This window comes from Tenrec ecaudatus, chromosome 11 (genome assembly GCF_050624435.1).
Source record: "Tenrec ecaudatus isolate mTenEca1 chromosome 11, mTenEca1.hap1, whole genome shotgun sequence".
NCBI lineage: Eukaryota > Metazoa > Chordata > Mammalia > Afrosoricida > Tenrecidae > Tenrec > Tenrec ecaudatus.
Genome location: NC_134540.1, coordinates 104945764 through 104968371, shown reverse-complemented (window position 1 = coordinate 104968371; position 22608 = coordinate 104945764). Strand labels below are relative to the sequence as shown.

At 48.3% G+C, this 22608-nt stretch overlaps 1 protein-coding gene across 1 annotated transcript in view; it reads left to right on the top strand.

Moving 5' to 3' along the window:
* The window catches only part of CLYBL (citramalyl-CoA lyase), a 285813-nt gene that overhangs the window by 156675 nt on the left and 106530 nt on the right, over positions 1 to 22608 (top strand). Inside the window, exon 2 of the mRNA XM_075563458.1 lies at positions 11668 to 11851. Within this exon, the coding sequence (XP_075419573.1) occupies positions 11668 to 11851 (184 nt within the window). The remainder of the gene's footprint in view (positions 1 to 11667; positions 11852 to 22608) is intronic.

The following is a 22608-nucleotide window of genomic DNA, read 5'->3' as shown; positions in this document are numbered from 1 at the left end:
CTGTGTTAGAACAGCTCTTTCCTTCTTGCACTCATTGTTATTAGCTCTCCATTCCCCCCAACCTCCCCTGCCTAGCCCCCAACCAACCATTAATACAGTCACTGTCTCTGGATTTGCCCATCCTGGAGCTCATATACAGGAAAACATTAAACAAACAAAACTAAGGGCAATAACAAAGTAAAACAGATAACAACCTTAATCAAAAAGAAAGAAGAAAAGATGAAAAAGTATAACAAATTCAAAATGGATCAAAAGAGAGGACTGTAGTTCTTTTTTTTTAAATCATTTTTATTAGGGGCTCATACAACTTATCACAATCCACACATATTCAATTGTGTCAAGCACATTTGGCATATGTTGCCGTCATCATTCTCAAAATATTTGCCTTCTACTTGAGCCCTTGGTATCAGTTCTTCATTCCCCCCTCCTTCCTGCTTTCCCCTCCCCCACGAACCCTTGATAATTTAAAAATGATTATTATTTTGTCATAGACTGTAATTCTTTACGGGAGTAGAAAGCCTCATCTTTCTCCCTTGGGACAGTTGGTGGTTTCAAACTGCTAAACTTGGAATTCGCAGCTCCACGCATACCTGTGACTCCTCCTGTTGTACAGCGAGGGACACTGCCTCTCAGTTCTACGCTGTGCCGTGTGTGTGCCATTGCCAAGGGTCATGCAGGAACTTCTGGGGGTTCCCAGCCTTGGGGATTAAGAGTGTCCTCCTCTGGGCCATGTGTCCCCTTCACCCGTGTTGGTGCAGAGCACAGATGAACTGTCCAAACAGAATTTGAGAGGGGAAGCTGGCCCAAAGGCCTCCTTGAGCTGTGATTCCGAGCTCTGCTTGAATCTTTCCATACCCTTCTCTACCTTCGCTGCTCGGCGGGTTCCCTGCTCTTGGCTTCTGACTCTCCTCCCCTCTGAACGCTCACCCTTTTCCTTCTGCTGCTTAGCAAAGTTCTCGGCGCGGGCTTCTGGGAATAAGGCTTCCTTCTGTCGACAAAGACCAGTTTATTGTCTCATGATGGACTTGAGACAAGCATTCAGTTTGAAGCCGAAAGTCCAACAGGGATGGCTTGGAATTCACGTACTCTACGCCACAGGTTTCCAAATGTATTTGGCCTCCTTTTCAGAAGAAGAAATTACTCAGCGCCCCCCTGGCAATTAAAAATGTTTGTACTATAGCCAATAAGCCAGCACAGAGTGGAAGTATCTGCTTGGGCAGCCCTCCTAGATTGTGCCAGGAGTCTTGGTGGCATCGGAGGTTAGACAATGGGCTGCTAACTGTCAGGTCAGCAGTTTGAAACCACCAGCAGCTCTGTGGGAGAAAGATGAGGCTGTCTGCTCCTGTAAACGAGGGGCCCTGGTGGTATAGTGGTTACGTGTTGGGCTGGTAATCACAAGGTCAGCAGTTTGAAACTACAAGTGGCTCCGCGGGAGAAGGATGAGGCTTTCTACACCCGTGAAAAGTTAATCTTGGAAACCCATAAGGACAGTTATACTTTGTCCTAGAGTGGAAATCGACTCGATGGCAGTGATTTTTATTTTTTAATATCATCCCTGCATGCACGCACGCACGCACGCACGCACACGCACCCGGACATGCCATGACAGTGATAGGCACTCGCTCGGTGGTGGGCTGGAGCAAGGAGGGCAACATGATTGATAAGGAAGGGAAACTGCCACTTCAGAATGCTCCTTCCCCATCCACAGGGTGGGGGGAAGTTGTTATATGAGGGCGCCCAACCCCCTTGCCTGAACATGTTATTGTTAGTTGCTGAGGAGCCCTTGACCACAAGGTCACCTTCAGGGAAAAGATGGGGCTTTCTACTCCCGTAAAACGTTACAGTCTGGGAAACTCACCGGCCACTTTTAGTGACCCTTCAGGACAGTTCTACCTTGTCCTGTAGGGTCACTATAAGCGGGCATCGACCCCATGGCAGTGAGTGTGGTGCTTTGGGTTGAGTTGTGATCCCGTGTCCAGAAAGAGGCGGCTTTCTACTCCCGTAAGGAGTTCCAGTCTTGGAAACCCATAGGGGGCAGGTCCACCCTGACAAGCTCCCCTGGGCTTGTTAAATCCAGCAAAGGGAAGGCCCCCGTGGTAGTCCCTACAATCAGCTAAGCACAGAAACCATGGACTCGGCCTTGGAAGTTTTATACTAAACTGCAGCTCCTCAAATGCATGTTAGCTCTTTGGCTCTGACTACCATTTTAAATACTGTCAGCAATTTGAATGTCCCTTTTTTAAAATCAGAAAGATTTCAACATGTATTTCCCCAGTTGGCTGCCTTTTCCAGCAATGTTTATTATGTTCGCAGGCCCTACTTGTACAGTATACACAGTATATGGCAAACAAACGTCCTGTAAGAGAAATGTTCTTGGGAGCCAAACGTCTTGCACGAGGACAGTGGTTCTGGGCCCTGCCTGCATGCTGGAATCAGCCAGTGGGATAATTGTCCAGTGTGGGCTGCACACTCAGCTCACTTCAGGAGCTTTGCTGTTTGTGTTGTTGCTAGGTGCCAACCAGTCGGTTTGGCCCACAGAGACCTTGTGCACAACAGAACGAAACACTCTCTGGTCCTGGGCCGTCCTCACCGTGGTGCCCAGGCCTGAGCCCATGGTGGCAGCCGCTGTGTCCGTCCATCTCAAGGGCCTTCCTCTCCTTTGCTGCCCCTACTTTACCAAGCATGCTGTCCTTCTCCAGGGACTGGTCTCTCCTGACGACGTGTCCGAAGGATGGAAGACAAAGTGAGCATGCTGGATGTACTTCTCAGGCAGATGTGTCTGTCCTTTTAGCAGTCCAGGGTACTTTCAGTGTTCCTCTCCAGCACCACAATTCCGATGCATCCATTCTCCTTTGGTCTTCTTTATTCAAGGCGAAACTGTCACATGCATATGAGGCAATTAGAAGAACCTTAGTCCTAAAAGTAACATCCTTGCTTTTTCAATACTCTAAGGCAGGGGTCCTCAAACTTTTTAAACAGGGGGCCAGTTCACTGTCCCTCAGACCTGTTGGAGGGCCGGACTATAGTTTAAAAAAAAAAACTATGAACAAATTCCTATGGACACTGCACATCTTATTTTGAAGTAAAAAACAAAACAGGGCAAAAACACCCGGCGGGCCGGATAACTGTCCTCGGTGGGCTGCGTGTGGCCCGCGGGCCGTAGTTTGAGGACCCCTGCTCTAAAGAGATGGCCTTAGGCAGCAGATCTGCCTAATACAACAGGGCTTTCGATGTTTTGACTGCTACTTCCATGAGCATTGATTGGGGATCCAAGCAAGATAAAATCCTCCCCAAATCCTAGGTCGTACCCCACACCAATTACATCCAAGTTTGTGGGGCTGAGGCCCTGGGACACGTACCCTTTGAAAATGTGTCAGGTGATTGCCGTAAGCCATGTTGGAGAACCGGCCACTGTAGTTACCGAAGGTTTCACACTTACCTGCCCACGGAAAGACTGGAGGCTCAAGCTCACCCAGAGGTTCAGGCACTCAGGAGAAAGGGCTGGCACTTGCTTTTGGAAAACCAGCCCTTGAAAGATCCGTGGAGTACAGTTTGACTCTGAGCTTGCTGGGAGTCGAACTTGAGTTGCAGCAACTAGTTTAGGCTCGAGGCTCTCACTTTCACGATCTACCGCCTCAGGACCGTGTTAAGGTGCAGATTCTCCTTGGATGGGCCTGGACTCCTTCCACCCACCAGACCCTGGATCCAACAGTGCCGCAACACTGTGCTCAAGTTCTGACTCGCCACACTATAAGACAGAACAACAGAACCACTACCCCAGTGGCTTTCCGAGACTGGAAATCTTTACCTGAGTAGAAACCTTTGTCTCTCTCCTTCGGAGAGGCTGGTGGTTTCAAACCATTGACCGTGTGCAGCCCAACAAGTAACCCGCTACGCCACCAGGGTAGCAAGGCTTAAACCCTGGCCGCATAGTCATTCAGGACTCACAGACCTGTGGGGCAGAGGAGAACATTCTCAGAGGGTTTCTGAGGCTGCAGATCTTTAGAGAAGCAGACTGCCACATCTTCCTCCCGAAGAACAGCTGGTGGGTTCAAATCGCCTACCTTCCCGTTAACAGAGAAACACTTAACCCCATGTGCCACCAGGTCTCCTAGCAAGAACTTAGATCGCGCTGAACAATTTCTAAAGCCTGGGCCCAGCACCCCATGTATTTCATTTAATTGGACAGCATGGGGCCCAGAGACTGGCAACTTGAACCAGCTCCCATGGGGTTGTTTTTGAATTCCTGGGTGGGCACCCCTTCAGCTTAAGGGACCAACTATGCCTCAAGTTAAGGCTTGGGGGTTCTCCACCCTGGAATTCAATGAGCTGCTGGTGCTATGAATAGTTAATAAGGCATCAGGTGGAGTAGGCAAGGGAGCCAACAAACCAGGTCAGGAGGGCGGGTGGCCCAGCAGCCCCCTGGACTTGGCCAGGGGAAGTGGTATCTCAAGAAAGATCCTTCTGTAAAGAGAACCCACCATAAGGCTACCAGATTTTTTTCAACTCATCTTAAGCCCCTGTTTTGCATACTGTTTGAATATATTTGCATGTTGACTATCAAGAGGCCTTAGCTCCAAATTTATAAGATAAAATAAAGTAAGTTAGGTCTCGGCACCTACTGCAATTGTATTCATACGCCGCCAGCACGCAGCACAACTCCAGAGGGGAACAGATTTTGAAACAGCCGGAGCTGGGTGATGGGCCTGCCTTGTCTCTCTGCACCATGGCTGCCATGACTGGGCTCCTGCCACCTGCCCGGTGACAGCCTCTCCCCAGACCTCAGCATCTGAATCAGTACCTGAAGGCCCTGTCCCTCTGTGCCCTCGTCCTGCTCATTATTCTAAACCTTCTGTGGCCTCCGAGCTCCGTTGCCCCTTCGAGAGCCTGGCCCACAGCGGAGCGTGGACTGACCTGTGGCTTTCCTGTCCCTAGTTCACTGGATATGATTCTGGGTGTCCTTCTCTCCACCTGCGGGCTTGCCCTGCGACCTTTGTGCCAGCTCCCCACTGGGCACAGCCAGCACAGGCCAGGGGCACCACACAGGGTTCTGTAGAGCGTGCTCAGCCAGCCGGGGGCACAGGTAGGGACTTTTCTTCACTCATTAGCCTGGGCCGAATCAGGGACAGAAAGACCTTTTGACCACTTCCACTAGCTGGAAGGGGCAAGGGAGCACCTTTTTCTGATGTGCACAAATGTGTATGTTAAGGAGTCCTGGTGGTGTGATGGGTTGGGCATTAGGCTGCTAACCACAAGGTCAGCAGTTCAGACCCACCAGCTGTTCCATGGGAGACAGATGAGGCTTTCTGATCCAGTAATGATTCACACAGAAACCCAACGGAGTCATTTTACTCTGTCCTGTAGGGGCGCCATGAGTCAGAACGGACTCAGTAGCAGTGGGTTTGGTTGGTTTATGCTAGCTCAGACCCAGGGTTGGTCACCCACTAGGTACTTAGGAAGTGTTCATGGACTGAATGAGTGGATTAATGAGCAAAAAAGCAGAGAGGAGGCAATTGAAAACAGATACGAGGCTTCCAGAGTCATTTAATGAGGCCCTAGACTGCAATGGAGAAGGGTAGGTTAGTGGTGGAGTTCTCACCTTCCATGCCTGAGACGTGGGTTCAGTTCCTGGCCAAAGCACCTCAAGTGCAGTCACTGGCCACCGGCCTTTGTTATCTTCATGTTGCAGTGAGGTGGAATAGGATTCAGTGGACCTTCCAGACGAAGACAGACTAGGCTGAAAATAACTGGGTGCTCTACTTCCAAAAATCAGCCACAGCTGCTCAGAGGGATAGTGTGGCCAAGACAGCATTTTGTTCTGCTGGGCCTGAGGCCAACCACGAATTGGTGGCTGACTCAACAGTAGGGAACAACCACAAAACCAGGATGTGAACTGTCTTTATGGAAAGAGGGGATGAAAGTAAGAAAAGAGGCAACAGGTCATGTGTTAAACTAGAAGGCCCAAGGCTTTCTATCTGTAGTACCACCAGTGGTCGACTGCCCCACAAGCAGACTCAGGAGGGTGCTACTCTGTGCAGATGAGGCCCACATGGCTGCTTGTGGAGAGCGGGCTGGAGTAGGTACTAAAAAACATGGACTGTACCCCTGTTATGTGAGACCCTGTGCTGAGTAATATTGGGGGAGATGGTGACTAGCTCCTTCCCCCAACGAGTTCATAATCTAGTCGGGATACTGGATCCAGGAATCCTGTTGCCAGACTGTGTCGGCCAGCACGACACATAAGTCAGAAAGTAGAACTATAAAATCATAAACCACGATTATACAAAAATATCCAACGGGAAGCTTCTGTCTATCTACATTTGAATAGCCCCCATCTAGGGCTGTGCATTTCTGAAGGTGTAGTTCCATCTCGCTTAAGTTTTCCCAAGGAATTCTGGGCCCTTCCATTGACACCACATCAAACTGGCAGTTTGGGCATCACATTGTGTTACTTTTACAGGTCCTTTGAATGTGGGGAACAAAAAGAAGCCTGAAGGGGTGTGTTTAGGGCGATAGGGTGGACCGGGTATGTTAAGGTCTCCACAGGAAATCCGCGTAGGACAGAGGTTGCTCCCCTTGAAGAATGCGCAGGCGCATTGTAGGGATGGAGAACAGCTCTGCAGGGCAGCGTGCCTGGTGTTGCACTCATTGATGCACTGTTCCATTTGGGGAACATTTCTTCCTAATGTGCCTGTCAAACTACTTGGTTGAATTATAGAAAATTGCCATTCCTGTAGATAAAAAATGAATTGATCTAAAATGGTATATAGTTCAGCCTGGGACTTTTTAACTATATTCCGCTGCCATGCGAGGCGGGTGGTTTTGTTGGGTAACTTTTCATTATAAAAGGAATCACCTCTTGTTTGTAAGGGTGGAAAATAGAAAAACAAGTCAATACGTAGGAAAGAGTATTGCTGGTACCCCAATAGCTGATAGATCCATCCAGATATTTTTCTTGGCATTTTTAACAATATTTCGATGTTATTACCCATATTAATACCTTCTGATTAAAATGCCATTATGAAATAATGGTATAACTACCTGCACATAACATTAAATATTTTGAAAATGTGATTATCAGTGATGAGGTAGCGTTCTGTTGAATGTAGGCTCCATAATCCATCCTAACGCTAACTGGAAGGTGTCCATTGTTAATACAGACACCCAGCCCCATTTCTGATTATTCCCTACATCCTGTATTCCTCATAGTGAAATTAAGGGGTCAAAGGGCAGGGATTACTTAGAGTCTGTGGATTTCGTCAGTTGGCCACTGTAGTTAGCATGATCCATGATGGCAGAACCAACCGTTTGCGGGTTCTGACTTTGTTGCATGGTTAAATGCTGCGAACGTTTAAACATTGGTCAAGGGCAGGTGAACCTTGAACTGAGCTTGAAAGATCTAAAGAAAAAGGCAAATCTGGTGCCATCGAGTCGATTCCAGCTGAGCAGCACTGTCCCGTGCGGTTTCGGAGGCTGTAACACTTAGGGAAGCTGACTGCCCTGTCTTCCTCCCTTGGTGGCTGGTGGGTTCCCTCTGGCCTTTCACTTAGCACAGAGGTTCCCAACCTGCCTAATGCCGCGACGCTTTAATACAGTTCCTCGTGTGCTGGTGACCCCCCAACCCTGAAGTTTACTTCATCACTGTAATTTTGCTACTGTTGTGAATCAGACGACCCCTGTTAAAGGGTCGTTCGCACCCCCCCCCCCAAGGGGTCGAGACCCACAGGTTGAGAACCGCTGAGTTAGCAGCTGAGCACCTACTTCGCCCCTGCTTGGAGGGTTAGTATAGTTCAAAGAAGAGCCAAGGAAAGTGTGTCCATCAGAGACCAGCAGAATCCTAAGTACCGCAAAAGCCCAAGACGGAGGTCAGTCTCAAATGCCTGGGTGGATAGTTTCTGTTTGGGAAGGATGCAGTTCTTCTGGCTGAGGAAAGGCTTGGCTGTGAATGTCAGCTGAGTTTACTCCTCAAGGCCACCGAGAGCTGTGGGCACCTGCTGAGAGGGCTCAGTATTCACACAGCAGCGTATTTATGCTGCAGAAGAATTCATCTGGAAAACCAGAGGCATTTTCAGCAATGGTCAAAGATTTTCAAATGGCAGTTAGCAGCCCAACGCATAACCACTACGCCACCAGGGCTCTTGTAAAAAAATTTAAAAAAAAATTTTTTTATTGAGCTTTTCTTTTCTTTTTTTTTTAAACATTTATTAGGGACTCATACAACTCTTATCACAGTCCATACATATACATACATCAATTGTATAAAGCACATCTGTACAGTCTTTGCCCTAATCATTTTCAAAACATTTGCTCTCCACTTAAGCCCTTTGCATCAAGTCCTCTTTTTTCCCCTCCCTCCCCGCTCCCCTCTCCCTCATAAGCCTTTGATAATTTATAAATTATTATTTTGTCATATCTTGCCTATCCGGTGTCTCCCTTCACCCCCTTTTCTGTTGTCCGTCCCACAGGGAGGAGGTCACATGTGGATCCTTGTAATCAGTTCCCTCTTTCCAACCCACTCACCCTCCACTCTCCCAGCATCGCCCCTCACACCCCTGGTTCTGCAGGGATCATCCACCCTGGATTCCCTGTGCCTCCAGCTCCCATATGCACCAGTGTACAACTTCTGCTCTATCCAGTCCTGCAAGGTAGAATACGGATCATGGTGGGGAGTGGGGGGAGGAAGCATTTAGGATCTTGGAGAAAGCTGTATTCTTCATCGGTGCTATGTCGCACTCTGACTGACTCATCTCCTCCTCTAGACCCCTCTGTGAGGGGATCTCCAGTGGCCGACAAATGGGCTTTGGGTCTCCACTCTGCACTTTCCCCTTCATTCACTATGGTAAGATTTTTTTTTTTTTGATGATGCCTTATACCTGGTCCCTTCGACACCTCGTGATCGCACAGGCTGGTGTGCTTCTTCCATGTTGGCTTTGTTGCTTCTGAGCAAGATGGCCGCTTGTTCACCTTCAAGCCTTTTAAGACCACAGACACTATCTCTTTTGATAGCCTGGCACCATCAGCTTTCTTCGCCACATTTGCTTATGCACCCATGTGTCTTCGGTTATCATATCCTGGAGGTGTGCACCCAATGATATGATTTTTTGTTCTTTGGTGCCTGATAACTGATCCCTTTGGAACCACGTGATCACACAGGCTGGTGTGTTCTTCCATGGGCTGCTGTAAAAATTACCACCCTGTATAGATAAGGAAGAATCCGACCTGGTGTGCCCAGCACATGGAGTGGTAGGACTTGTCACAGTGACCTGACAGCATTGTCTGGGTGGCCCAGGCCCAGGTGAGATTCAGGCTGGAGGGTTCTCAGGTCACAGTGGCTGGTTCCAACTGCTCAGGAGCAGTTTCACACTGCGAATTGTCACTGGCCCAGAAATGCTCCCGGTGTGCCAGGTGCCCGTGAAGAGAGGTGAGGCGAGAGGCGCAGGAAGGGGTCACCGAAGGATCACCGCGCCGGGGCGTGCTCAGCCTCTGCTTGGCTTTCGTCACGTGTGCTTCCATGACTTCATCTTCACATACTCGAGACATGCTGCCAGGAAAGCAGGGGCAGCGAGGGAGAGGCAGGCCCTCAAGGAGATGGATGGACGCAGTGGCTGCCACTACGGGCTCAGACACGGGCACCACTGTGAGGACGGCCCAGGGCGGGCAGCGCTTCTTTCTGTGTGCACAGGGTCCCGTGGGTCGGAACCGACTGGATGGTACTAACAACAGCAAACACAACCAGATGAAGCGTGATCGCGCCCCAACCTGTCCTAGGAACTATGAAGTTCGTTGACTCTCCTGGCATTTTTGACCTTGGTAGGGGATGGGGTAGGCTGCCAGGAGCCCTGACAGTGCAGGGGTGAAGTGCCAGGGCTACTGAAACAAAGTGGCCGTCTAAAGCCACCCAGCAGCTCCGTGGGAGAATGGTGTAGCAGGCTCCAGTTTGTGAAGCTTGCACCCTTGGGGATCCTGTGGGGGCAGTTCTGCCCCGTCCTAGAAGGGTCGCTATGAGTTGAAATCTACTCAGCAGCAGGGCCTTGGTTTCAATTGACGTCTGGGGGGCTGTGATCTTATTTCCTGTGTGAATGACAAATAGATTATCGTTGTTACTGTTGCATCGTACTTTCCCCGCTTCTTGATCCCCTAGATCTTTTTGTTTTTAATCGGCTAGATCATTTCAATTCATGCAGAACAATGAACTAATTTGGACATTAGCTGGGAGTAGATAACATCACCGACATTTATATTAAATAAAATGTTTTCTAAGACATGTACGCTTTCAAAATCTGTCTCAATGCTCTGCTTTCTCTTCAGATTGTAGAAATCACCCGCCTTTTACTAAAATCTGCCTTTCTCTTAATGTACCCACCGCCCAGCACTTGTGTTGTGGGTAAGAGTTGGGATCATGTTTCAGAGTTTTTCCAGGTTGCCTGCAGGAAGGAAAGAGGGGACCCGTCCAAACAAAAGCTCCTTACTCACCACACACAGGCCCCCAATCGATTCTGACTTATAGCAACCCTACAAGACTGAGTAGAACTGCCCCTCTGGGTTTGCTAAGCTGTAAATCTTTATGGAAACAGAAAGCCTTGTCTTTCTCCCTTGGGGCAGATGGTGAGTTCAAACTATTCATCATGAAGTTAGCAGCCCATACGAAACACACCGCCCCACCAGGATGACTTCACTATCCCTGGCGAGGTCCCTCAAATCAGTAGTTTTTCTGGAAATACTTTTTTATTTAAAAAGAGAAAAAATCCCCATATCCAGTCAGTTTCTGCCTCAGCGACCCCCCGCTGTGGAGTTATAGTGACCCTATAGGACAGGTGGCTAGAAATGTCCCATGGGCTTCCAAGGCTGTAAATCTTTACGGGAGGAGGCAAACCTCATTTTTCTCCCACACAGGGCCTGGCAGTTTTGAACTGCTGACCTTGTGGCTAGCTGCTCAGTAAGTCAGTCTCTAGAAGCAGATCACCAGGTACTAACCCAGGTAAACGATTTGTGCCACCCAGGGACCTTCCTTAAGACACACAAATGATGACAGAGCGTCACAAGTCTGCCACTCCCTTTATGGCTTCACGTTGGATAATTAGCAGATGTCCAGAGTTTGCCTGAAGGGTCTGGCTGGCATACGTACTTTTGAGAGGGGTGCTGGGTTCTGTCTAGGGGAAGTAAAACTGGGCTCAAAGTACTGTGCAGATGTGGGGCAAGGACAGTGGGGGGAGCAGAGGAGCTTCTGCAACTTCCATTCCTTCCACAGGAAGTTAAACATGAGAGGGAAGCCGGGGGAGGGGTGCGGGGGTGCAGGGGGGGTGAGTGGAGAGCAAGGTTCACATGGGGCTTTTGACAGCTATCCAGAGCCCTGTAGCTCAGCGATTAAATGCTTAGCTGCTACCTGGAAGTTTGGCAGTTTGAGCCCACCAGCCACTCCGAGGGAGAAAAATGTGTTGTATCTATTTAAAAACTCATTCAGAATTATGTTTTAGGGTTTTTTTGTTGTTGTTTACTTGTTTGTTTTACATCGTTTTCTGAGTCTTCTCTGTGTGGTTGTGTTCTGCCTTAAATAAAATATTTCATTCCTGTGTCCCATTTTAATGTTCCATACACACAAGCTCTTTTCCCAAGATTGGCTAGGGAAATCCGATTCTGCACGAAGCCCAATGATTCTCTCTCCTCCAGGAAAGTGTCCGTGGCGGCTGGGTGCAGACGTGGCCGTGGCTCCTCATCCAGTCACAAGTACACTCCCCGGCGGGCGGTGCTCTACGTACCGGGAAACGACGAGAAGAAAATCAGGAAGATTCCCACTCTGAGAGTCGACTGTGCGGTGCTCGACTGTGAGGACGGCGTGGCTGCCAACAAGAAGGTAATGGCCTGGGTTTCCTGGGGACGGAAAGTGCAGATGAACTGTGCTCTGGCCGTGGCACTGCACCCTGTGGGGAGAGTCCACACGCTCCTACTGTGCTGTGCTGACGGGGAAGATGGTGTATTTCTGATCCAGCCCTCATACGAGGTCTGCATTCTCCCAAGAGAATGAAAGAACACAACCCAGATCTATCTGTGACCACGTGTGTGCCGGAGGACAGTGCTCAGGATACTGACATGCTGGGCTCCGTGGTGTAAGTTTTTCAGAGCAGTAAAGTCCCATAGTCCCTCTGCAACTCCCCCAGTACATCCTTTAATCATTTCCTGTCGGAATTTAAGATACAAGCAGGCACCTCGACACCGTTTTCTTCCTAATACTCCCTATCCCTGACCAAAGAGCTATCTCTGGGGGATCAAGTGCCAAGAAAATACCAGGCCGTCTTCTAAACACGAACCGCCCTTTCCTCCACTCCATCCAAGGGAGACCACACAGAGGACGTTCAGTGGCAGGTTCTGGCTGGCTTCCTCGTGGCTGAACCAGAGAAAGAAGCATTAGAAAATATCTGATTTGTAAACAGGTCCAAAGGATTCTTCCTGGCTGGTGGCATCGTGATTTTGTTTTGTTTTCTTTAACTTTGCTTTCTGCATTTCTATGATAAACATGGAATTATTCATTAATTAAGTGAAACTATAAGTCAATCTAACAATAATTTATATTAATATAGACCTCTTTAAGTTAAAAGTACATTTTCACTCAACCTTTAACTATTTAGGCCCTAGGCAGTGAGAGTGGGCTGGCTGGGAATGGGTTGTGGGGGGGGGGAGGGCTGAGGGAACGGATTATCAGGATTTATGCCCATTTGGATAGTTCTTTGTCCCAGGTTGTCTGAGAGAGCATAGCTGTATTATACAAACAACGTAGTTGCTTTATTTGGAGACTCTAGCAAACAAACACTGTCTTGGAAAAATAAAAAGAAAGGTAATTTCCAGCATCTTCCTTGCGGTCACCCTACGACTTTCTAAGTATGTGGGAAAGGATTAGAGTCAGCAGGTGGAATCTAAACCTCTACTCACGTGTTTGGTGCGTGCCAGGTAAAATACAATGAATCTTCTTTCTCCCAGAGATTAACGTAAATAGGCTTTTTCTTTTTCCCCTTTTCTTTCTGTTGGTATTTTATTGGCTATTTTATGGGTCAGTGCAGAGGCATGATTAATAATTTGTATACAACTCTTAATGAACATACTCCCCAAATTGAAAGAAAAAAAACATGTACCGTATATACTCGTGTATAAGGCGAGTTTTTCAGCACAAAAAATGTGCTGAAAAACTGGGGTTCAAAATGGGTGCATAAGCAAATGTGGCAAAGAAAGCTGATGGTGCCCGGCTATCAAAAGAGATAGTGTCTGGGGTCTTAAAGGCTTGAAGATAAACAAGCGGCCATCTAGCTCAGAAGCAAAAAAGCTCACATGGAAGAAGCACACCAGCCAGTGCGATCACGAGGTGCCAAAGGGACCAGGTATAAGGCATCATGCAAAAAAAAAAAAGAATATGTGTGTGTATATATATATATTATATATATACCACATTGAATGAAGGGGGAAGTGCAGAGTGGAGACCCAAGGCCCAAGCATCGGCCACTGGAGATCCCCTCACAGAGGGGTTTAGGAGAGGAGATGGGTCAGTCAGGGTGCAAGGTAGTACCGACGAAGAGCACAGCTTTCCCCCAGATCCTGGATGCTTCCTCCTCCCAACTACCATGATCCGAATTCTACCTTGCAGGGCTGGATAGGGCAGAGGTTGTACACTGGTACATATGAGGGCTGGAGGCACAGGGAATCCAGGGTGGATGATACCTTCAGGACCAAGGGTGTGAGGGGCGATGCTGGGAGAGTGGAGGGTGAGTGGGTTGGAAAGGGGGAACTGATTACAGGGATCCACATGTGACCTCCTCCCTGGGAGAGGGACGGCAGAGAAGGGGGGGAAGGGAGACTCCGGATAGAGCAAGATATGACAAAATAACGATGTATAAATTACAAAGGGCACATGAGGGAGGGGGGAGCGGGGAGGGAGGGGAAAAAAAAGAGGACCTGAGGCAAAGGGCTTAAGTGGAGAGTAAATGCTTTGAGAATGATTGGGGCAGGGAATGTATGGATGTGCTTTATACAATTGATGTATGTATATGTATGGATTGTGATAAGAGTTGTATGAGTCCCTAATAAAATGTAAAAAAAGAAAAGGGGAAAAAAAGAAGAAAGAAAGAAAAGAAAATGATTAGGGCAAAGAATGTACAGATATGCTTTATACAATTGGTGTATGTATATGTATGGACTGTGATAAGAGTTGTATGAGCCCCTAATAAAACGTTTAAAAAAAACAAACTGGGGTTCGGCTTATACACAGATCAGTGGTACCCCAGCGAGGTGTAACATCTCGTGGGTGATTGCCGTTCCTCTGCTGTTCACTCAAAGCCCTGCTGACACTGCAGGGCTTTGAATGTTTGTTTACTCAGATCTAACCAGTCAGAGCCGTCCTATGACGTGGACGGCTCCAATTCGCAGAAGAACCCGTAGTGATTGACTTACACTGGCAGCTGAACTGGTGAGGATGTGTCTGTGGCTGCGCTCTGTCTCTCCCCTCTGGTCTCTGTGTTAATTCACATCCTGCATTTCCCACCCTAGGCTTATACTCGAGTCAATCAGTTTTGTTTTTTTTCGGTTTCCCAAGTAATAATTAGGTACCTCAGCTTATACTCGGGTCGGCTTATATTCGAGAATATACAGTAGTTATAATTCATCTCTAAATTCTAGTGACTTTACAGCTTTAAATCTGGAGACAAATTTTCCCAAAGAGGCTATCACGTACCCATAATTTCGATCATTATGGGCGATTACATCATTCCAAAAACCAAACACTGCCATCGAGTTCATGCCAACTCATAGCAACCCTATAGGATGGAGTAGATTTGCCTCTGTGAGTTCTCAAGATTATAAGTCTTTATGGGAATAGAAAGCTCTGTTTTTTTCCTGAGGAATGGCTGGTGGTTTTGGTTGGCAACCCAACATGTAACCACTACACCATTCAGACTCCTGTGGTTACATCAGGAAGCGACACGAACTCACAATTTATAGCATTCACACTGTGAATTCAAGCCTTCAGCCTTTCCCCGCAAAGCAAGCCAAACTCCCTGCCATGGAGTCGATGCCGACTCATAGTGACCCTGTCGGGCAGGGTGGAACTTCCCCTGGGTGTTTCCAAGACTGTCACTCTTTATGGGAGAAGAAAGCTGGCATGACTAGGTCAAAAACTACCAGAGTAGCTAGTAGTGTTGAACTGCTGACCTTGTAGTTAGCAGCTCAAAGCATAACCACTACGCCTCCCAGGATCCTTTACCTTTCCCACACATAACAGAGTTATTAGGAAAATGGGGCTACCACTGGCCAAAGGTGTTACAGAATGAACACAGTTGTGACAGGCAGAGCCACAGTGAGGGAGTTCTTTCTTTAAGTATTAATTCTACTAGAAAACATTATTAAAAACTAGAAGTTACTTAAAATGGGATGTTACCTTGACACTCATGACATCAGGGCCTCCCACAATTCAACATCCCATTCTTTTCTGGTTATATCAAGAGAGAAACCATCAGTCCATGATTCTACCTCTGAAAGAAACAAGGTATTTACACTTTAAAATGGGAGAAAGTAAACATATTTCTAGAGTTACTAAGACACTTGCATTTACAAAATAACTCACTCCTCTTGAGTCAATTCCAACTCACAGTGGCCCTATAGGACTGAGCAGAACGCCCCTGTGGGTTTCCGAGACGCTAGCTCTCGATGGCAGTGGGTCACGTGTTGACCTACTAACCACACAGTCAGCAGCTTTCAAAAGCACCAGCTGCTCCGTGGGGCTTTCTGCAGTAGCGGCCACAGCTATTCCTCTGAACTGGACAGGGACCAGGGCGGAGGGAAGACCACAGGAGAGACAGGGCTAAGTCAATCCTGACTCACTGTGACCCTCTGGGACAGAGCGGGGCTGCCCCGCAAGGGTCCTGAAGCGGCTAATCTCTTGGGAAGTGACTGGTGGCTTCCAAGCTCAGGCCTTTTGGTTCACGCGATGCCAAGCTTCACCCAGAGCACCACCAGGTCTCCGGATGAGCCAGACTTGGCTTGTTGCTCTCCTGCTTCGTCAGGGGCTGGACTCTCTGAAGAGTTCCTTTTCCCGTCCTCCGCGGAGGAGGCTTCTTACTTTCTGGGTCCGTCACGTCAGCCTGTGTGCCCTTTGCTCCCCTTCTCTATTTTCTCTGCATTTTTTTTGGTTTGAGGATTTATTTCTGCTTGCTGCCTTTTTGGGCTTCTTTTCCACGTTAGCAGGAACGGGTTTTACTGACCACCTGGAATCCCCTCTTGGACTCCTCCTTCATCCCCCTCCCCTGCCCCACTTGGCTGAGTTGACCTCTTCTTGGGCCCCTTGGTAGTGGGTCGTCGGGCGAGCTGAGAGCCTTTGCAAAGCTGGGCTGCCAGAGTAACCCCTTTCTTGCAGGCTATAACATGATGTCACCATGTCCCCATGCCAAAGCTCAGTAGTGCACTTGAAGATTAGATGCCACATTGTCATTTCAGTTCTGCGTGACCCAGGGTGATTCGCTGTACTTCTTCACCTTATGTCTTCTCTCTGCCGTGGGGTGACAACATCGCCTTTTGTCAGGGGCAGGGATTAGTAGGAAGAAACCGCTGATAAAATGACTGCGCGTACCTTGGTTTCCCACAGGAAATGGATTAGATACATCCTGGAGTCATCATGAGTAGAGGGGAATTTATTTCCGCTGGTAGCTCAGGGAGCCATCAGGTGCCCTGGTCAACGTCGAATTACGTTCCTTCTTGAGGCCGTTTTCTCAGATCAACCCAAGGAGGTTTCCTTCCACCCAGACAGGTTGGAAATGCAGCAGTTCCCGCCCCACATCCTTATATTCCTCTTGCCAATGTCCATCTTTGTGCGCATAGTTCGCACCATTCCAGCATCTCTTTAGTAGCTCAGGGAGACCTGGTGGTGTCGTGGTTATGAGTTGGGGTGTTAACTGCAAGATCAGCAGTTCAAAATCCCCGGCCGCTCTTGGGGAGAAAGAGGCTGTGCCCACCATCGTGGCGTGCTTGCTCAGACTTTTCTTTAGGACGCTGCTCCTTATCCATTTGGACATTTGAGTTTTCTTGCCTTTTGCAGTAACGAATCATGTGACTATAAGCATTCATGTACAAGCCAGGTCTCCTAGTCCAACTGAACCCAACGTTAGCTGCTAGAGACACTGCTATTGGTGTGCTGAGCTTGGAGTCAACTAAAAAGAGATTTTTTTTTCTCATCCACAGAATATTCTGGATAGTACTTAAAAAAGTTTTTTTCTCTCTACTAAAGCTCTATAGAAGATTCCATTTAAAATCACTTACCATATGCTAAGTAAGATCTTTTTTGGATTCGGATTTCATTGTCTAGCATCGATATCATCTAAAAACGTAAAAGCTTATTAAGCTCCTGCGGGAATGTTGAAGAGTCTGGAGCCACTCCCTGGACAACATGCCACGAGAAGCTTCTGTAGGTACTTATGGAATGAACAGTTATCTAGTGCCGGCCGAGTGCCAGGCACTGCCCGAAGACCTTTGATTTGGTTGCCAACCCTGTAAATCAGAGTAATGACTAATTATCTTACTCATTTTATAGAAAAGGAAACTGAGGCACAGAGACGTTATTGATTCATAAAGTTTATGAATCAATGCTCTTAGTATGGCTATCCAATCACCGAACATTCCAGTCTTTTCACAAGGAGATTTTATCAAACTCAGTTTTCAAACTTAACGTATAGTCAGGCCCCTTTCTGTGAAGGTAGTTGCCACTGAGTTAGTGCCAATTTTTGGCCCCCCTTTCACCACGAGTGACCTTGTGGTATTTAATATGCTGGTGACATAGCTTCCAGCAGCCGTGGGATTTTCCCTTTCCAAGTGAGAGTCGTGGGTTCAGTTACCCTCTAGTGGGCTTTGGGTTCTGTGTGTCATAGGACGGCTCTGATTGGTTAGATGTGAGTAAACAAACATTCAACGCCCTGCAGAGTCAGCGGGGCTTTGAATGAACAGCGGAGGAACAGCAATCACCCGTGAGATGTTACACCTCGCTGGGGTACCACTGACCCGTGTATAAGCCGAACCCCAGTTTTTCTGCACATTTTTTGTGCTGGAAAACTCGGCTTATACATGAGTATATACGGTACTTAAATTTCCCAGTAGTAACACTCTGGTCAGGTGACTTGAGTCCTACTGTCACCTGTGGAGCCTGTTTCCTTCCGATCTCAGAATTCGTGACAATGGGACATCCCCCACCCACATGCCCAGCACTTGGAGGCTCTGCGGGTCAAACAGGAAGGCACTTTACAAGTTTTCCAATGCTGTATCAATCTCGGTTTTGTTTTGTTTTATAAAGCAGTGATGTCCATTTTAAAGAGATAAAGCTTACAAAATAAGAATAGGTCGTCAGCATTTCCCTAACGTGTCACTTTCACACAGAGAGGACCATAACTGGATAATCAGGAATAGACTTGAGAGCCCAGTCTGGAGCCTGGGGTCTGGATTCCAGTGGAATCTCATCCTGATAGTGTGGCTTTGGGCAAGTTATTCCACCTCCTGTCTGAAAACCACAGTGGGTCGGGGGCACAAAGGCCAAACACTTGGTTACTAACCAGCTTGAAGCTACCCAGAGGTGCTTCGGAAGAAAGGCCTGGCGATCTACGCCTGAAAGATGACAGCCACTGCACACTCTGCGGAGAACCGTTCCGCTGCGGACCACAGGGGGTGGCCACTATTCAGCATCAGCTTGGCTGCAACGGGGGCATCCCTGGGTGTGAAGCCAATGGAAACGTTTTCAGTTGTTAGCTGCAGTGACATGGAATTACTTGGTGTGGCTCTTTTATTCCCACTGGGTGGGAACATGCAGATAGGGTGCAGAGAACTCCAGTGAAAAGTGAGACATCTCAGAAACAGGAAGAGAGAAACCCATGACCTCCAAGAAAGAATGGCCATGAAGGCAAGATGTCCAGTATCCCTGTGTGGCGAAGCAGCAGAGATGCTGCACCGAGCTCATGAGAGAGAGCAGTGGGCTTCCGAGACCACGGGACCAGTAAAGCTGAGTGTCTGTAGGCCGGAGGCTGGCTAACACTTGCCTCAGCAAGGCCAGCGCTAAAGGGCCATGTGGCTGAGAGGCTGAGGACCAGAAACAGATGTACCTGGCAGCATGGCTGAGAAGAGAAGAGATGCTGTGGGCAGAAGAACTGTTTGCTTAGTTTGACTGTGACCCGTTCATCTCCTTGATAAGGCCCCATAATCATGGGTGTCCTCTGTGAGTTCTGTGTGTCACTGCATGGGCTACTGGCTCCAGCAGAACAGTGGAGTCCCATGCAAGCGACAGTTGGTGTCAGACTGGAATAAAGGCTGGTGGGTGGAGGCGTAGCTGACCTCTGCCTCCTGGGACTCGTCTTCAGGCAGGCGTGGGCTTGGCGTCTCTTCCTCCTTTCTGTAGCCAGAGGAGGTGAGACGTGGCTTCCGTGACATTTCCTTCACAAACAGAACAGTTGGTGGTTCGAGTCTGCCTAGAAGGGCTGTGAAAGAACCTACTGTTTACACATCGGCACTGAAAACCCCAGTGGAGCCCAGCTCTGCTCTGACATGCATGGAGTCTCCGTGGGTCAAGATCTATTTGATGGCGACTCGTCTGATGTTTCTGTTTTTCTGTGCCTCCGTTTCCCCGTATGTAAAATAAGTGTAGCAATAGTCATAATAGTATCCACCCTCACAGAACTGTATTAAGTTGGTTGGCACTTTTAAGGTCCTTAGAACAGTGCCGGACACATAAAACTAGCCATTGTCCTATCTTGTCTTAGCTGTGCAAGCCTGGCATGATGGCCTCGATTCGAGTCTGGTGATTGCTTAGAATGCAGAGCTTTACAGGTAAGGATGAAGAACTCAGAGTCCTGACATCTCACAGGGTGATGCATTAGGACAGGCGGGCTTGCCTTCACCGAATCATGGAGTTTGCAAATGTTGCATTTATTGTAACTACTCACCTCAATTATGATAGACAAAGAGATAAAAGACTGGATTTTCTCACACTCAAAAAGCAAAACAAAAAACCCTAAAACAAGCTCCCTGCCATCAAGTTGCTTCTGCCTCATCGCCACCCCATGGGACAGAGGGTAGAACGCCCCTGTGCGTCTCCAAGACTGTGACGCTGCGGGAGTAGAAAGCCCCTGTGTTTCTCCCAAGGAGAAAGGCTGGTGGCTTTGAACTGCTGACCATTGGGCTAGCAGACCGGAAGATCTTACTGTTTCCTTAGGAATTCGGCGCGAAAGTCGGCTTTCTGAAGCTGCTGTGCTTGGTGCTTTATGACCTTCTCCCGTGTTAGTTTTCTGTGTATGCCATGTGAGTTACACATGTGTGTTCATTCATGTGGGTATGCCGTATGGCAGTATGCAGTAGGATTTCTGAAAGCGGGCTTGTGTAGGTGCTGTCCGTCACCCGTATGTGCAGGGTACTTGACCAGGTTTAGGCGGAGAGCAGAAATGGGCAGAGGGTGGCGGCACACTGCCTGCTAGGGGCCCCTTTGGGCCTTTCAGAGAAGCTGGGAGTTGGTGTGGGTCCTGGCCACGCTGAGGACCGGGGAAGCGTGTAAGTGCCCCTCACAACAGAAACAAGAGGAGAGCTGCCCTGGTGAGTCCTGCACTCAGCAGAGGTGAGGCGGGGAAGCACTTGGGCAAGTGGGGAGCTCTTAGGACTCATTACCCAACCACCTGCTCTTGGTGGCAGAGAATCCAGAGGCACCAGGAGAGCCATCTTGTCACAGCTGCTCTCCACCCGTGCAAAGCAGGAGGGAGCCACGTTGCCTGCCATGCCAGTCAGCGCTTCTTTGGAAGCTCACGTGCTCACCCAACCTTGGCTGAGTTCTTTGAATGCTCTGGTCTGTCTTCATCTAAGGATATGTGTGGGATCCAAAGGAAGGGCAGTGTGTGGAGGAGGGAATAATAGCAGCAATGTGGAAGGAGCAGTACTGTGCCCCCCACCGTCTGCTTGTGCCACTTCTTAAATGTTTGAAGCCACAAAAGAACCCATAGGGCTCCTATAGTCAGTGTTAGTCTTGGGTGGCACAAACAGTCGTGTGCCTCTTAACCGAAGAGTTGGCGGGTTAGGCTTACTCAGAGGTGCCTTGGAAGACAATCCTGTAGCTCTCCTTCCATAAGGTCAGAGCCAGGAAAACCCTACGGATTGTAGTCCTACCCTGCTCACGTTTGCCATGACTCTGAATCTGCTCAATCGCAGCTGGTTTTTGGTTTTCATCGTTGCGGTTAGGTTCTGCAGAACAAGAGTGTCATTTCATTTGCAAACCTAAGTGTGTTCATTGTTTTGTTGCTGCCCTGTGTACGACAGAATGAAACACGGCCCGGTCCAGGACCACTGCCCAACCGTGTTGTTACATTGGAGCCCGTCACTGCAGCCACTGGGGCCATCCAGCCAAGTGGCCATTATTAAAGCACGTTTGCAGCTGTGTCCTCTCACTTGGAGTCGTGTCCCAACAGTAAATGCAGATTCCAAAGGCTTTCCTCCATCCAGGTCACTACGGCTGACTCGACTTGGAGATGGCAGGTCTTCCTCAGCCTGTTTGAAGCACCTCTGACCGCAGGGGATCGTCTCCCGGCACTCCCTCTGAGTGTCCACTGCTATGCCGAAGGTTTTCAGTGGGCAGTGCTTCAGCAGTCGATGGCTTCGTAGTCTGCTTTCAGAGAGGCAGCTCCACTGAGACCTGTACGCCTTGGGTGGCCCTGCTGGTATTTGAAACGCCGGTGACATAACTTCCAGCTTCACAGCCACTCACAAACCAGCACAGCGTGACAGGCGGGCAGACAAGTGGCAGGTTCGTTCATTGAGAAATGACAAAGAACCACCAAGGTTATTGGTTTGTTGTTAATCTTTGACATATGTATATACACACATACATACAAACAATGATTTTCAGGTTTCACTCCTCACGTTAATCCAGTGAACTCTGAGTTACTGTCTAATGCCTTTAGTTGCCATGCAGAGGGAAGAGTCAGTCTTCCGTTGAGCATGAGTATTCTCTCATTTTTGCTGTCTTTTGGGGCTCCTTCTTGCACATGCATGCACACACACGCACAGATGAAACTCATATTTGTACTTACATGTACAGCATGCACTGGGGTACATTTTCAAGTCGTGCTGCCACTTTCATGCAAATACATAAGTAGAGTAGCCAGGTATATTCTCTCCACAGGGAGAAATCTAACGATGAGTAATGAATGATTAAATGTATACGAGGACATGGGGAGCTACCGCCTCTTCAGTAAGGATACAAAATTAGGATGGGAAGCCTCCTCTGCCAGGTGCCTTGGCTTTATTACAAGATGTAAGGGCTTGGGAAATTTCTTCAATAGGAATTGGGATATCTGTGAGTCTTTTAGGAACAGTATGGAAAGCTGAAGTGTACTTAGGTTTTTGTCACATTTTACAAAAATCTCCCCAAGGTTTTTTTTGATCCTTAAAGCTTCTGACACAAAAGCCTATTCTGTAATGTACTATATCAATGGAACCAGGGAAAAGGATCACATGATCATCTCTATGGGTGCGGAAACAGTATTTGATAAACTCCAATGGCCTTTCTTGATGGAGACTCTCAAACAGATTAGAATAGAAAGGATGGTCCTCAATGTGAGT